The following is a 17,928-nucleotide window of genomic DNA, read 5'->3' on the forward strand; positions in this document are numbered from 1 at the left end:
TTCAGGGGTGTTTGATATTTAAACATGATAGAACTATATTTTTAAGTTACAAGCGGAATAATTTAATTTTATGCAGGGCAGTTGAGTAAAACGGCACCGGTGTCCAAGTCAAAAGTTCCCGGATGAGTGAACTTTTCACAACTTTGTCCGGATTACCTTCTTGCGCCGGTGAGCAACATAAATTTATCATTTTCGATAAGTTGAATGACAGGGTAGTTAGCTGTAATTTCACAGCAGTTCCCTTTCGAATTATTTAACAGTTATAAGATTAAGGGGCATTTTTGCTTTATTTCACGATGGGTTTTTCTCGATACAGACTGCGCGCATGCACATAGATCATTCGTTATCACAGGACTACTTGTAAACGTGATTTCAAAATGGCGGCCTCCATGAAATTGTAACCGTAAGCTCACTTTTCGGTAGGTACCGTGGCGATTGGGAAAAACATTTGGCTAACGTAACACTGATTGACGGTATTGAATTTTGCGACGAGAATGATTTTCTTCAAGTGTCTTCCTCTAATTCTGGTTTCTCCTTTTAGCTTATCGAATCATTATGAAATGAAGGATGTTGTAGATGTGGTGGACACATGGCTGGCGTTTGCGCAGTAATAGTGTTCACCCTGCGATGTTACGAACTGCAGTAACTAAATGCATTGTGTACGTAGGATCAGTAGTCTTCAAGTAGTTGCACACCTGCAGACTTCGAGTATAGGACAGTAGCTAACTCGTCTTACCGCTACAGTTTCCTACGAATTTGTGTGATGAGAAACACTTTTGCGCCAACCACAGAAATTGTTTGCTACAGAACTAATCGGAATCGTCTGTCGAGTTTTGTCCTGTTTTTACTCTCACAGAATCCTCTGCTCAGTATTATGTGTTGTCCATGGTATACAGAAACAATTATGAACACAACGATTTACGAAAATCATTAGCGAATGCAAAGGGAAATCATATTCTGACAGACTGACAATACAACCTTAGAAACACGCAGAGTCAGAGGTGATATGCTGCAAGTTAATAAAATCTTGAATGATATTGATAGCTGCTCAGTGGACTTAGAAATATGCACACAAAAAGCTGCCCTCAGAGGTCATAGCGCCAAATTACAGAAGAAAACAGCAAGAATGGACATCAGAAAATTTTCATTTCCTATACGTGTTGTCAGCGAATGGAACGCTTTACCTGATGAGGTTGTTTTATCCAAAGATGTTAACACCTTCAAGAGGAATATCATTGCACACTTCCGGACCACTTCAAGACTATGACAGTATATTATTATCTACGGATATTCAATCCCTAACTGAACTGAGCTGAACTGACTAAGACTCGTATTATATGAAGTAATTTGGTATATCTGACTTTTGATCCAATGGCAGTAGATATTTAACCACTTAGGCCAAAGAAAAAAAAATCTTGTTCATCGGATTTTTTGGACCAAAATTTTTTTATTTTTTTTTTAGGCCGAAGGTAAACGCGGTTCTCTGACATTATTGCACAGATGCAGACAAGGCAAGATAATTGTTTCCCTTTTTACCAGAAATATCTCAGACAAGAAACACTGATACTGGTAATTGAATTCTATACTATATTTCCCAACAATAACATAGGCCATTACATTCACAGTTAGTGTTTGCACAACATATTCTGAGTATTTCAACATTCTCTCAGAATAAAACTGAAATGTACAGCAAATCACTGAAATCCAACAATTCAGTATTGTACTTTAATATTCTCCTGGTGGGACCTAGCATCTGAGTTTTTTCATTTTACTTTAGCCCCATGTTATGGCCTCTTCACCACTGTCTCTACACATTTTACACAATGGTCTAACAACACTGTACTGTGATCAGAGTGAAGTTATATAATTTGCCGCGATCAAAAAAAAATAAATCCAAATATGCCAAAGTAGAAGCGGTGATTCCGATGAACAATTTATTTTTTCTTCCTGGCCTTACCAATTGACTCTGTATTTTGCCAGTACTGAACTGATCACATTGGCTCTAGTACGTCATCTGAAGGTTACCATAGAATACTATGGTGTATGATGTTTGACATACGAGGCATGTACTAAATATTACATCCTCTGATGGAAAATTTTCAGATGGCATTGAATTGATATCCAGTGATACTGATGTTTTGATATCCCCCAACAGGAGTATAAGGTCTTCTTTCATCTCTGTATAAAAAGAAGATCAGAATATGGCAAAAAGAACAGCTGAAAGACAGTTAACTGACAGAAATTGGGACCAAGAGGAGCCAAAAGAAGAGGTATGCCTAGCTTTGTTTTGACTGACTTAAAGTGTATGTCCCACATAAATTCAAAGTTAATTTTGCTTAAAATGAGCCATGCTATATGATTTTGCCATCGCTACTTTATCAAATAAATGCATCACCCCAAGGAAACGACACGGTTAAATGTTATAAAAATGCAATATGTTGTGCAACTTTGAAGTTGGCTGCCATTCGGGTCGTTTCGGAATTTTCAGGCATTGCCACCGGAAATGACATAACTAATTGAACATATGAGTGAGTGTGTTCACCTTAGCCATAGCGAATGCTTACCGCCTGAAACATGACAAAATTATGGGATTCTGAGACCAAACACAACATGCCCAATCAGTTGCGTGACTTTTTTGTACATTTGCATACACTTGTGATAATCCAGCTTTAATAGGGGAGGTGCCTGTTCAAGGTTAATTGTCTCCTTGGTTTGTTTACTCTCTGTGTGTATATATACATACAAGTTACCACACATGAAAAATAACTGTTTTTTAATTTTTTGTATTTAGGCAGGTAGCTATGTCGTTGCTAGTGAAGACCAGTTAGCAAAGAGACAGTAAGTACTGCTTTCTAATTCCTAAGAAAGAAGTGTACAAGTAAATGTGGTTTGTAATATATCACTTGTGTTACCTTGTATCAGAAAATCAGCAGCAGCTGACAGTGGAATAGGTGGTACACCAAGATTTTCCATTTGGTTGAAATTCAAATGTTTGTGCAGATATAATCCAGGGACAAAGGTTAAAGGTTAAAAAAGTATGCAAGGTTTATCATTCAGCAAAAAAACAGTGACTAGATAAGTGTCAATGATGATCAAGTAAAAGGCTGGCAGAAACACAATCACACTATTTTAGAATGTTCAGTGTTCTCCACAAATAAAAAAAATAAGTGGGTGGCTAATTTGCATAATCATTTGCATAATATTTACATAGAGTTTGTGTTCACCAAAAATTGACAAAACAGGGTACTCATGGAGCAGAGCCCTCCACTGATTTTTTCAAAATTTAGTATATCCTCACTAAGTTGCATAAGCTCCTACCCTTGTTTAACTCAAATAAAGAAAGGTTAGGAGAGTAAAATATACCGTTACAGTTGGTAAAACTGCTCAGATCAAAGAAACTATTAAAAAATGTAAAACAATGAGACATCAAAGTTCCCATGACAGCATCGCTAGGAAAATACTACGTTTTTCAGTACGTTTATCAGGGTTCTCTGACCCTGCATACCCCCGGTACCAAAATAGGAGAGTCCCACTCTGATGTCATATCCGCCATTGTGTACAGTATATTTTCATTCATGCACGCGATCTGGGTTTTCATTCTCTTCATCACATGCATTTTCATTTGTTTAAAGCAATTAACGCTCCATCTGTTAAGAGTTTTTACCGCTGACAATAACAATTTTCATTGCTATGTTGCTGTTTTCACAAGATACTGACCGTTTGATCTTTGAAAGTTGAGTTGAGTTGCTTTTACGTGCAGCCATGGAGGTAACAGAGAGCAGCCAACGAATGCCGGTGCGGTGACAGACAGTTCCCAATAAGCTATGCTACGCTGTTGATCGGCAGCATACATGATGTCTTCGTTCCACGTTTACTTTTTATTTCAAGATAATACCACAACATACAATACAATGTAATACAACATACGCATCGCCTTATGATTTATATTGCTGCTAGATTTCGCGAAATGTTGCAGATCATCTTTTGACAAGCTGAGAAACTGTTTGCAAAAAATGTAGTGAAATTTCAGTATTTGTGTTTTTAGGACAATTTTTGCCCTTTTTTGATCAAAACATCTATTTCTCTGTAGCAGCATGTCCAACTTTTGTCATTCTTGTTTTTCTGGTTTAAATATTTTTGTTGTTTTTCTGGTTGTACTGTGCAGAAATCATTGTCATAAAATCAACGTAGAATTTTCCTGCACTGAACAGATAGAAACAACATTTATTGTTGATCTTTGGTACCCATACTTGTATGTACCAATTCTGATCAAATGTGAACAACATCGTATAATTGGGGTATTTTTTGAATATATGATCACAGTTTAGGTTTCCTGTTTATCTCTGAAGTTCATGACATAATTATCTTAGGTACAAAACAAAACATTTTGCCAAAGTTTATTTTCAGTGACACCCTCTCCAAGCCTGGGAATTTCTCAACCACCATCAAGTATGAATATTAACCAAATCAACCATATTAGAATACTTCTTCAGTGTTCTCCCCAGAAATTTCTGAAACAGGATCGGCTAATTTGCATAACAATAACTATGTAAATTTTATGTTAATTATGACAAAAGTCACTTCATAGCATCAGAAAAAATCCCACAATAAAAGGATAAAGTAAGATCTTTCATGCACTTTAAGCACTTCATATATTACATCCATATTTTCATTCAAAGTCTTCCAGTTCTTTCTAGAATAACATTCAAAATCAGACGTTTTATGTGATCCTCTGTTACTACCGGTACATGTTTGTCTGTAGCCAGATTGCTATTCTAAAACCATGGATGTCTTTTTTAAACGTCACGGTCCATGGCAAAATAGTCACACGGACAAGTTCATACGGGACTGAATATTGCACTTACAATTCGGAGTCAGGAGCATGCCTGCAGAGAAATATGTTGACTTTAAAACTCAATTCATAATAAAGAGAAGCCCGAAAATATTGATACCAGGTATTTTCAAGAACAAGATTTGAAATTGCATCGACTTCTACTTCGACAAACGTACGAAACTTTGACAACTGCGTAGCGGCGGCGGCGGCCGTGCATTGTGTGGAGCACACTTGAACACACGCGACCTTTGAACCTATACCGTATACCCTAACCGTACGTACATAGCTGCTGTATTCAGATGATCACACGAATGATTATTTTAGCTCATGTAGTTCCTTTTTCTTTCATTTCATGGTGCCTTGAATATTGTAAAACGGGTCATGGGTTTTGAAACTGGATCAAGTGCAATTGTTTCATAAAGTCAATCGAACAAATCCATGCAAGTTACGAATGCGTGACACGAGGTGACACACATGGCTTCAACGTCATGTTGACGTACTGCTACACAGATCTCGAAATGGCTAACTCGGACACGCAACGATCTGAACACACGGCAGTACCATACATTTTTGCATCTGATTTTTGTCTCAATCAATCGTACGATTTCAGCCACTTCTGATCGAAATCACTTTTCCTGACCTTCGGATTTTTACCGGTGCGAGACATTGGTGGCAACGGCAGTTCAACCAGTTGCCTATAGTATAGATGCTTTGACTGAGTGCCCGCTTGCAAAGATGAAACACCGAGCCTTTCGTTGAGTATACTCCATGTCCGTAGTATAAAATGGCAGTTATCTGTACGATCGGCAGCATAACACATTTCATGCTTTTTGAATTTAAGTTTCATCCTTCTTAGCCGATGTTCATTTGCAATACGGCCGGCCTATTTATTCTCCTCACAGACAAGCGGACAAGCGCGACTTTGGGTGCTTTGCACCCGATAACCCTGCCTAAAACACCTAAAGCATCGACATGAAAGGAGAATAGTCTAACCATTTCACACATTTTGGCCATGGAATAAACCTTTTAATCATCTGGCACGTCATGTTATCGCAACATTAGAACCGTTTCACACTTGATACGCTCGCTGAAATAAAAGTGACAAAATCGCTGCCGAGAAACAATAGGTCTTCAGCCACATTGAAAGAGAATCGGCGGACACGAAACAGGATCGGCTTGAAAAAATAAAGGATCGGGCGAAAAAATAAAGGATCGGGCGAAAAAAATAGAGGATCGGGGCCGATCCTGTTAAACGGCCTGGGGAGAACACTGCTTCTTGTTACCTTCCATTTATCGTACATAAAAATAGGGAGTTACACTGATAGGCAGGAAAGTGGGGTCTGTTTTGTTGTTAATTGTTGTATTCAAGTTATTTTCTTGATAGCATTTTCTACATGTGTTTGGTACTGAAATAGCATTCTGACATTGTGATCTATTGATTAAAGTGTAGCCATTATTTCTTTTACAGAATCAAGAAGGCTAAGCGTCGTGTTGGTATGGCGACAGATGATACCAATGTTGCTAGTCCTGAAGCAGTTTTCAAACCTTTCACAGGTTTTGCTGGTTTCACAAGCAGTAAAACATCAACTTTGACAAGTCTTTCTGATTTCAAAGCACTAACAACGACTAGCAATGGAACAGCTTCAAACACCAAACCATTAGTTGCTGTTCAAAGCACCATTTCAACAGCTCCAACAAACTTTAAACCACTTGTAACACAAAGCACTTCTGAAACGAAGGTAACACCTTTCAAAGTGGATGACAGCAAAACGCCAAAAATTTCATCAGCAGGCAAGCTTAGCTACACTTCAGAATATTGGAAACAGTTGAAAAATCTAAACCAGTCTGTATCAGAGTGGATACAAAAACATGTGAAAGAAACACCACTTTGTGATCTGACTCCAGTCTTCAGAGATTATGAAAAACATCTGAAAGTTCTTGAAACCAAGTACCCACCTTCAAGTAGTGACAGTGAAGTGGAAAAATCCCAGGAGGAATTGCCTAATAAGATTGAAGTTCACACTAGTTCTATATCAAGTGATATTGGAACTCCTGGTTCTACAAGTTCTACTGGATTTACATTTCAAAGTAAAATGACAGAGGACAGTGGTTCATCAATTTCTCTTAATCCATCTATCACTGCAAAGACTGCATTCAGTGCTACAAGTTTTCCATCTGCACAAAAGAGTGAGAGCTTCAAAGACTTCCCATCCTCCAAATTCAGCTTTTCTACCAAATCCACAGAAGCAGTCAACACGGGGAGCAAAACTGGATTTCAGTTTTCAACAGACAAAAAGGAATTTTCATTCAAGCAGAATCCATTGACTGGCAGTTTGGGCAGTGATGTTTCTAAGTCGACCTTTTCATTTGGTCTCACCAAACCACACTCCAATCCTGAACAGCAATCAACAGGTAAGTTTTTCTATTGTTAAAGGCATGATTCAGCCGTCAGATTGTCTTTCCAGGAAATTTACTTACTAGATTACAATTTCAGTGGAAAACAAAAGGCTATGACACCTTCATAATCCTCTTTCAGACTAGAACAAACTTGATCCCTGGGATTGAGTCCCCTACCTTTAAGTTAGCACCATCACCATGTGAAACTTTGCAGTCTATCTATCATGAGTTATCTAATCTTGCCACCTGCAGCGTTTCCGTTACAATTTCAAAACTTGCGTACGATTTTACGCAACTGGGTTTTTATTTGCGTACAATGTATTCAAAATGCGTACGGTAGGAATCAGTATCTGATGTGTGCTGGGCAGTCTTTTCTGTAGAACTTGGGGGTTTCCTGTAATGCGCATGCTCTATAACAAAAAACAACAACCTGGGGGACTTCAAGGTGTAGCCGAACGTTTTGCCATGCCGTGATGCATGTCCCGTATATGATCGTTGAGCAGCCCAATGAGTTCATGTTCAAAGAAAATACCTTCTGACTATGAAATTAGTGTTTTCAAAGGGCCAACAAAAAGCAGATACTATTCAAAGTCTAGCGGGACCTCTCAAGAATGCAACCCGACAGAGTCTAAATGGTTACCCGTAAACACTTTCCAAATAACATGCGACGTAATGACCATTAACTGTATTGTGTTACCAACAACGTAGACTCGATCGATTCTCGAATTTTTTGCATCTGTAGTGCCATTGTCTATACAGAACTGATTGACATGACGTTTTGTGATGATGAAATACAATGTTGCGTAAAGTGCTGCGGTCTGCTAAAGTCTAAAATGTTGCAATATCATGATAAATGTCACTTGCAAGCAGGTGCATATGTTCTATTTTTGTCCTGCATTGAACCACGTTCAGGCAATGTAGTGCGGGCCAAGTACGTCGTGTCATTGGGCGGCATTTCTCAATGCGTATTTGTTTACGCAGTCATGATTTTTTTTTGCGTATTTCCGAACAATTTTGCGTAAAATACGCAGGATTTTGCGTTAACGGAAACACTGCACCTGTACATATATACCTATTCTCCCTAGAATTGACAATGCAAATGTTATTGATAAATTTTGAATAAAATACAAAGTACTTTCCTATTGTTTATGCATTTAGATGACAAATTATCATAGTATGTCACAGTGACCTATGTTGGCATACATGAAAAGATCACAAAAGATTTGATTTCACAATTACTGATAGGCGTACTTTCCTGTCTTTGTGATATATAAAACTATGTCTTTGTGATATGTATAGACTGAAGTACTGATAATCTTGATTTCTTGACATTTTGTAAATTGCCCGGAACAATAATCAAAGGTATTATGTAAATGATTATATTGTTTACACTCCAAGGGTAAACATATTTTTTTATTTTATTTGACTTTGACTGGAAATCAGGTTGGGATGCACTTGTGACTGGCTCCTATGTAAAGGCATTCCTGCTTACCGTACAAACAAATACGATAAATAAAAAGAAATAAAAAAACTAAAAGAGCAATATAGGAACACAGTCAGTCCAGTGTCTGATATAAGCAGGTCACCCAGCAGGAAACTTATGCAATCAAAACACTTGCACTGGCCAGTAACTTTCAAATACTTCATTTGCATACAAAGTCACCATTGCTTACAGAAATGTACGAGTTTGTCACTATTATTGAAAATTATTCTATAACAGGCATATCCTGGTGCTGAGACTCTTCTACTCCTGTTTTTTTCATGTAATTTCATTGAGAAGGAATCCATTTTGTTCTACTGACAGTATTGTGGTCACTGGGCTCTCAGTGATCCTGGAATATATATCAAAACCTGCCATACTCACACCAACACTGACCACTTTGGTTTTAGTAACGCTCTTACACTCATATGTGCCAAATTTTTAAATGAAAAAGTTGCAATAGGGAGTCAAGGAGTGAAACTTATGGCACCTTTGTCCATTGCAAACAGTGACAAGTCAATCAGTGTACATTCTGTCCGTGTATTCCTTGTTATAAATATCCTAACAAAGGTTAACAGAGTTCAATACATGAACCTCAAGTTTTGCTGCCCTCAAAAGTAGTGGCATGTTAGACATGGAATGCTCTCATCTGTATCCTTACAAATCAAACTCCAAGACCTTGCTCAAAAAGTGACAAATTTCAAAAGTACATTGAATTCTAAGTTTATATGTTTGTCTTGTACACATTATTTCCACTAAGGATCTAATTTTTTACCATAATGATGTCATAAATGGTAAAGCTTGTATTTGTGTAAAAGAGGTCTTGAATGAGTTGTGATCATGACTTCACATGTGAACACACACACTGACTGAACCCAATGGCTGGTGAGCCTTGGCTACATTTAGCAAATGTGATGTTTGCAGGGCAATTACTCCGTAACGGAGCAGTTCACATCCTCATTTCATGTACTGTTGGTTTGAAATATTCCTGTCTAACTCTATTTTTGAGGGACAAAATGACTCGGAGTCAAAGACCACAATTCAAATCATGTTGGCAACACTGTTTCCTTGAGAACGGTGCAAAGATTTGATGATTGAAGTACAAATCATGTAATGTAACTTGAATGTTTTAGATGCAAAAGATGATGAAGATTGTGAAGTTCCAAAAGTTGAAGTGAAAGAAGTTCAGGAGAATGATGCCTTGTTTTCAGTTAGGTAATGTATCACTACATTACAACATAGGTAATGTATCACTACATTACAACATAGGTAATGTATCACTAAATTACAACATAGGTAATGTATCACTAAATTACAACATAGGTAATGTATCACTACATTACAACATAGGTAATGTATCACTACATTACAACATAGGTAATGTATCACTAAATTACAACATAGGTAATGTATCACTAAATTACAACATAGGTAATGTATCACTAAATTACAACATAGGTAATGTATCACTACATTACAACATAGGTAATGTATCACTACATTACAACATAGGTAATGTATCACTAAATTACAACATAGGTAATGTATCGCTAAATTACAACATAGGTAATGTATCACTACATTACAACATAGGTAATATCATTACAACATTTGGGTAATGTATAACAACATTAAGGTAACAATTACAACATGTTAACATATTACAACATTATGTTAACGTATTGTAACTTTTAGGTAATGTATTACAACATTTGGGTAACAAATCACGGGGTATGTTTGTATAGCTTAATCCTCTTTCTCCCAAATGGTATTTATTTCTATGGTTTGTCTATGAAGCCTGGTAGAAAGAGGATTAAAGGCCTGTGTTGGCGTCAGATTGTCTTGCAAGGAAATTTACTCACTAGATTACAATGTCAGTGGAAAACAAAAGGCTATGACACCTCCATAATCCTCTTGCAGAGTAGAACAAACTTGATCCCAGTCCCTGGCCTTTAACCACACTATAATTTGACACTATCCTAGGGGGTATGTTTGTACATGTATTTATTCATCATAAAAGGTACCCTTAGACAAACTCTGATTGATATCATGAGGAAGATGTTAGTGTTCTTCAAGTGTGCCCATTTTATGAAATGCTCCATATAAAAAGAACAACCTTTTAACATGCATTTTAAAGGGAGTTATTAGTCAACAACTATTACTGTAATTGTGGGGTACACACTTGGGGATAGGTTCGGGTTAGAGAGAGATAGAATAGGCTGGAGACAGCTTTGTGTTGTGTCTAAGTATGACCGAGTTCAAATCTATATCTTTATTACTATCACAGGTCCATATATACAGTGTAGTATTAATAATCATTAGAATCAATGAATGACACGACTAATGACACGCCCAATGCATAATCTACATAATTAGTTAAGGGTTGGTGGGCGGAGCTACACCATACACGTGATTCCCAACAGTAATGACTAATTATAGGTCAGAACTATGTCATCATTGATAATTTGCATGATGATAATATTATAGCCCAAACAAGGAACTATGTGATTGAGGGTTGGTGACCATTTGCCCTGCTGACGTTGGTCAAATGGTCTCCTCCCTCAAGGGTAATTAGTTCCTTGTTTGGGCTATAATGTTTTTAGCTCATATTTGGTTTTGTATATAAATACCAAAAAGAGCTTATATGATGAGTCGGTGGTGTCTGTATGTCTGTATATTTGTGGGCATGTATGTGCGGATGTATGTCCGTCAGACACAAAGGCTCCCATACCGCCAGAGCTACCATCTCAGTGTTTGGTGTACAGGTAGATGCAAGGGTTGAGATGTGAATTTGTTCAAATGAACACATCAGTGTCAAAAATGTGCAAATGAGGTAAGAAAAAGTGAAATCCTGCAAATGTGCAGGAGTGATGGCATGCCAGTAAGAAACAGGCCAACTCCACTGATCTTGAGTCATTTCCTGTCATTGTTTATGAACTGTTACATATTAACAGACCTGCTGAAACCATAGACAGTAGAGGGGGGGGGAAGACCATCTATACTCAAACTAAGAGGGGCTTGTTTCTGCTATGCATGTTGCTAAAGTTCACCTCCACTACCTAAAGTTTCAGACCTTAATTACTTTTGTCATTCTTGTTTTTCTGGTTTAAGTATTTCTGGTTGTTTTTCTGGTTGTACTGTGCAGAAATCATTGTCATAACATCAACGTAGAATTTTCCTCCACTGAACAGATAGAAACAACATTTATTGTTGATCATACTGGTATATACCAATTCTGGTCAAATTAATTGAGCGACACCGTATAATTGTGGTATTTTTATCGGCTGACTCGCAGCGTGTTTGCAAGGTTATATCTGATTGGTCGATTGTCACTATTCACAGCAACTTAGGGAGTTTATTTGTATTATTTCATTATAACGGTACGATTCTGCCAACCAATTGGATAACAGCTTCGAAATCGCTGCAAGTCGGCCCATTTTTATTACATGCCTCTCTTACATAGTTTTGACTCCGAATGTTTGAGTTTATTTGCAAATGAAAGTCCTATGTTGTATTTCCATGTCAGACAAAAATCCGTCAAAAAATACAATGATTTTCATTCTTGAATGGCGCATTGATATATATTTAAATGAATGTTGTGTGCTGTATTGATTTTTCATGCAGAATTTCCTAAAAACCGAAATTTCTACGTGAAATATGTCATTTGAACATCATGAAATCCCAAAGTTATCAAGTTGAAAATAGTTTGAATTCACTTACAGTCAAATGATAGCTATATGGCCTGTGATGTCATTGACAAGTTACTGTTGAATGCCATAGAGCGTGTGACGTTTGATATACAAGGCATGTAATAATAGAATGACTCATGGCTTTTGTAAATATCAAAATAAAGTGTAAAGTACTGTATTGTGAAGTAACAATCTTGTAGCATTTCTTAGCATGTATGATACACAAAAATTTAACAAAATTGGAGAACATCAACTCATTAATGTACAGGAATACCACTTAAAACTTTCAGTTAAGGTACTGCAAAAAAGTCTGTGAATAATTTTAAATCACAGAACCTACAGCAATATTCATTGATCACAGTATGCAGATAATATGTTGGAAAATTAACTTTGATTATAACTGCCTTCTGCAATGAATATTCAGAATATCTGTGTCTCTTTTCTGACTTGAACCTGAGGTTATCCATGTTCTATTAGACGTATACCATTTAGGACATAAGTTTGTGTCCTAAACTCCAGCGTCGCTCACGTTGATTGGTAGGTCTTATGTCCCTATGTCCCATCTGCGTTCATTCATTGGCTGCCTATATGTCCTCAAGTCTCATTAATATTTACTGTTCCGAATCCAGTTCATTCATTGGCCGCCTTATGTTCTTGTCCCTGCCTCACTTTGAGTGTTTCTTGTCTCGTTCGGCCATGTGCTTATTACTGTAACGCATCTGTGATCCTAGCCAATCATTACTAGACAGCTAGAGCATAGTAGCAACATTTATGAAGACAAATTTGTCTTTGCACCTGCGCTGCACTTAATCTCATTGTCTGGAAGCTCCGGCATCAAAGTTGTCTACATTCCCCTGACACGTGGACATGCGACACGTGGAAATATTGGTCTTATTAGCTGTAAATATTTCTGTCAGTAAAAATATGCTGCTTCTTACCAAATGAAAAATATACAACTTTGGAGTTACACTCTTCAGCTACAGGTTCATTTGTACAACAAAATGCTTGCCATCGGATTGTGTATTAAAAAAGCTCCATTAGCTGTCCCATTTAGCTTTTTTCAGTATTTTTCTCCGTTTTGACTCCAGTTTCTGGTGTTAATCCCTGGGCTATGGTGAAATAAATACCAAGTGCATACCTTGTCGATGCAGTCTAAATGGATATAATCAGGCATTATTGTTGAATGCTGTATTCAAGGCCAGACTAGAATCATTTATCAACAATAACAATGGTCATTACACATGTACTGGGTGTGTTGACAAGCAGAGTAATGGACACTTTAAATTAGCACAGCACAGGTATTAGGATGAGAAACTATAGTAGATTTACAGAACTAAAATACTGAAAAAATAGTCAAAAGTTACAGCTCATGTCCCTTTAATTCCGAATTGACAATAAAGGACTGCATCATTGATTCCAGATGATCCATGTACATGTATAACGTAGTCAGCATCTTTAATTAGACTAGTTCATTAGTTTGTTCCGACATTCACGTCTGTTGATGATTATTTTCGCAATCGTCTACAGATCCAATGTCGGTGTACATATATCATCGAAATGATCAAGGTAAATCTGCTTGTGATCCGTTCGATGCGAAACAAAGATTACAAGACATTAGCTGTGGAGGGCAATTCATGTGCCTGTTGTGCACCTGTTTGAAGTAACTTTGACAAAACTCCAGGCAATCAGAAACAACCCTGCTAGATGCCGCGCGTTTCCCGAATAAACTTGAGACTTTGAAAAAGAACACGATACATTCAACAGAGGAATTCTTTTTAATTTCTTGCGAATGTTGCTGCCCCTGTTATCTTATTGTTGATACTTCTGTCTATTAACCACGTTGGTTCATGCCTATTATAGTTGAAATATACACATTCCTAGCCCAGCGACATATCAGATTGTATCGTGTCTTGCGTTGACTTCTGACGCAAATATACAAGCGAAGGCCTTTGAAATAAATCATGACATATTTTCCGTGTATGTTGTACTATTGAAGTAAGCAACTACGCCGACATTGTGTGTGTGTGTGTGTGTGTGTGTGTGTGTGTGTGTGTGTGTGTGTGTGTGTGTGTGCACACACAGAAATTGGTATTGTAGAGATCATGCAGTAATACGATTTTCTTTTTTTCGTTATGTTGACTATGCTTTTGGTAGAGGAGCTGCGGTAACCACAGAGACAAACAAAGACGGGGGGTGTTGGGGGGGTGGTGGATTATATGACCATTTAGAAATCGTAAAGAGGTGCGTATTTGACCTAAGAGTGTCATGGCGATACGTTGTGTTTGAATCCATCATAATTGGCGGCTTCACAAAGGTTACTGTCAGTCATTGTTTGAAAGTGATGAATGAAACACCTGGAGTCTGGGAGTGCTTTGCTAAGGGCACTGATACATTTGTACATTACAGTAATAAGCACATGGCAGAACGAGACAAGTAACACTCGAAAGTGAGGCAGGGACAAGAACATAAGGCGGCCAATGAATGAACTGGATTCGGAACCGTAAATATTAATGAGACTTGAGGACATATAGGTAGCCAATGAATGAATGCAGAAGGGACACAGGGACATAAGACCTACCAATCAACGTGAGCGACGCTGGGGTTTAGGACACAAATTTATGTCCTAAATGGTATATGTTTATTAGGACACACAAATTTCAAGAGATATTCTCAAATTGACTAATCAGTAGAATGACTATATAACTCCTGCGTCACATCATATACATGTATATTGAACAGAATCACTGTGGAATGACATGATGAGAACACGGTGTTACACTGTTCATAAAAATATTCTCAATGTTTCTTACACTTTATAGATGCATGTATGTATGAAAATCACAAATAGTAAAAGTTTTTACTTTTCATTATTATCCAATCACAGATGTAAGCTGTTTGTGAAGAAGGATGGTAGTTTTGTAGACAAAGGCGTTGGTATGTTACATCTAAAGCGGACTGCTAATGTTTTACAGATGCTTATCAGAGCTGATACCAATTTAGGTGAGTTATCAACTTTGACTTTCCCAATATCGTTTTAGAAATAACATTCCAAGAATGTTTTCCTGATACGCAACTTGTAGTTATCTCTTTATACTTTAGTGTATGTCAAGGTAAGACAATGCAATTCATGAAGTTGACATTTTTCAATGTCCTGTAGCAGAAATTTTGTAATGAAGAGTGATGTAGTGATATTTGACTAGTTTGTAAAGAGCACTCAGTCAGTTACTTTTATGAGAAGTTTATATATTGATATATCTTGTGTAAATTGTGATGTATTCATGGTGCTGTCACATATTTCTCATTTCAGGTAATATTTTACTAAACATAGGCATACCAGCTTCCTTACCTTTTACAAAACAAGGTAAAAATAATGTGATGTTAATAGCAGCTCCAAATCCACCAATTTACAAGGCATGTCCTGAGTGTGGTGAGAAATACAGCAATCCACAGGAAAGTAACGTATGCAACAATGGATGTCAAGCTAAAGCAATGCCAATCCTCATACGAGTGAAAACAAGTGAAATGGCTGATGAACTTTTACAGCAAGTGGAGAAACTTAAAAAGTCAGATTGATGATCAGATATGTCAGAGACAGACACTGTGTGAGTCATACTGGGTAGATACTAGTTAATTTTTTGTCATAATCATCCTCAATTTCCAATCATTTAGAAGTACAATACCTTGAGTTTACCACCTTTGTAATACTTTCACAAAGATTAATGTGTTTGGTTTATCAAAATTTGTACTTTACATGTTAAATACACACTCAACTGTTCACTGTCCCTGGTACATGTGCCTACTAATAGCTATACATGTTGATTATTGTCCATGATATTCTTTACATTAGTTGGTATTGTACAATGTCACCTCAAAATCTGTGTCAACACACCTCTGGCAATAAATTGTGTACTACAACTGGATGCAATAACAATTACATTGAAGTGACAATAATGAAGGAGTTACTGCAAATATCTACAATGTTTACTAGTGCCATTTAATTGAGATAGAACACACTGAGATATCTTACTATAATATCATATACACATTGTCTCAGGTGTGATATATGTGACACGACTTACTCTTTAATGTTTTATCATATTACATCTACTTACAGAAAACATTTGACATGTTTTGTTTGCTACTGGCCTTATTTTCATAAAATGTTGTAGCCATGAGAATCAGGTAGTCCACCATTTGATACTGTAGTGTCATTTCGTTTTCAGGATTTTCCTGTGGCATTGTAAGTTTATTTACAAAAAAAGTCCAAAAGAATGAATTTCTATGATTTTTTTAGTTGATGAATGGCTTATTAAATGTATGCAGGGAACAAATACCTCAAATAAATGCAGCTCTTATTTTTTCTATTGAATCTGTTAGTTGTACAAATCCTATCGTTTCAAAATTTGTGTCAGATTATAAAATGGAAAGTTTCTTCTCTGATATCTCTTGCATTGTTTAATTGAATCAGAACACTGAAGCAAGCAAACTGCACTTTGTCCATTCTGATATTTAAAACTCTGAAAATCATGAAGACTAATGTTGCTGTAGAATGATTTGTAATGACATATATTCAGCGTAGACATTTTTGGGTTTTAATTCTTATCACCATGTTTTCAGAAATACTCTTATATTTTTAGAAATATTCTTATATTTTGCTGTTGATATAGCAGAATTAGCAGCAGGTCTCTGTGATCTGTGTCTCCATGAGCTTTAGTGTGCAGACTGTAAGGGTCATAGAATCAATGATAAGTTCAGATGTTATAGATCAAACTTGTGGTCCCCTCTTGCCACTTGTGTATGTAGAAAGTCGCTGTTAATTGTTCGTATTTGTAAAGAATTTGATAACTGCCTTGTTTCTAGATTTTTTAAAGAATTCTGAATAATTGTTAAAATTGACAGTGTGGTAACATGTTAATTCAGTCATTTGAGATCAATGTTACCACATTTTCAAATTCCAGAATATTAATAAAGGAAAACACGAACCATGTTGTAGTTACCAATTTTGAAATAAATTCATTAGTATCTTAGTCATGCATTGTTTGGCCAGATACTCAGATGTGTGTATATATGTTGTTGTATAGTGTATGTGTCCATTTAGGGGCGCTTGTGTAGAGCCCCTTCTGAGGGAGTAATTATCTAGAGTCATACTGCCAAACCCTTTTGTTGTGTCTTTTCTGTTGATTGTGTGTGTATGTATGTGTACATATTTATGCATGTTGAGTATGAAATAAATGCAAGAAAAGTTTTTGCTCTGCTGTTGACAGCTGCCTTCCTGATTGACAAGTGGAAATAATTTTGTTTCCTTAGATCAGAGGCAAGCTTACACAAGGTTGACAGTATATAAGACGATAAGATGCTACTTTACTTTGGCAGGAACTCTTCTATTTGCCTGTCTCTGTGTTTTGTTATTTTACATAAATCTCTTACAGTGATGTATTGTGTATTTGTATATAGATGTGTATGGATCTATGAACCTATGAAATTCATTGCCACATATGTATCACTGCAACCTTGATTGATACACCTGC

The 17,928-nt window shown here is 36.8% G+C and overlaps 1 protein-coding gene across 4 annotated transcripts; it reads left to right on the top strand.

Annotated features, from left to right (window-relative positions):
* The first annotated feature begins 85 nt into the window (after positions 1-85).
* LOC139147465 (nuclear pore complex protein Nup50-like) lies at positions 86-17,427 on the top strand. Of its 4 annotated transcripts, XM_070719705.1 has the most exons (8): positions 380-419; positions 1,463-1,569; positions 2,156-2,270; positions 2,792-2,838; positions 6,303-7,246; positions 9,845-9,926; positions 15,285-15,400; positions 15,708-17,427. In XM_070719705.1, exons 3-8 carry the CDS (start codon positions 2,202-2,204, stop codon positions 15,971-15,973), a joined length of 1,524 nt encoding a protein of 507 aa, XP_070575806.1. In that variant the 5' UTR covers positions 380-419; positions 1,463-1,569; positions 2,156-2,201; the 3' UTR covers positions 15,974-17,427. The 4 variants fall into 4 exon arrangements, with proteins under 4 accessions (XP_070576495.1, XP_070575048.1, XP_070575806.1 ...); XM_070720394.1 differs by lacking the exons at positions 380-419; positions 1,463-1,569 and adding an exon at positions 86-168; XM_070718947.1 differs by lacking the exon at positions 1,463-1,569 and having other exon boundaries at positions 284-419.
* The last annotated feature ends 501 nt before the right edge of the window (positions 17,428-17,928 follow it).

The sequence above is a fragment of the Ptychodera flava genome, chromosome 1 (genome assembly GCF_041260155.1).
Source record: "Ptychodera flava strain L36383 chromosome 1, AS_Pfla_20210202, whole genome shotgun sequence".
Classification (NCBI taxonomy): domain Eukaryota; kingdom Metazoa; phylum Hemichordata; class Enteropneusta; family Ptychoderidae; genus Ptychodera; species Ptychodera flava.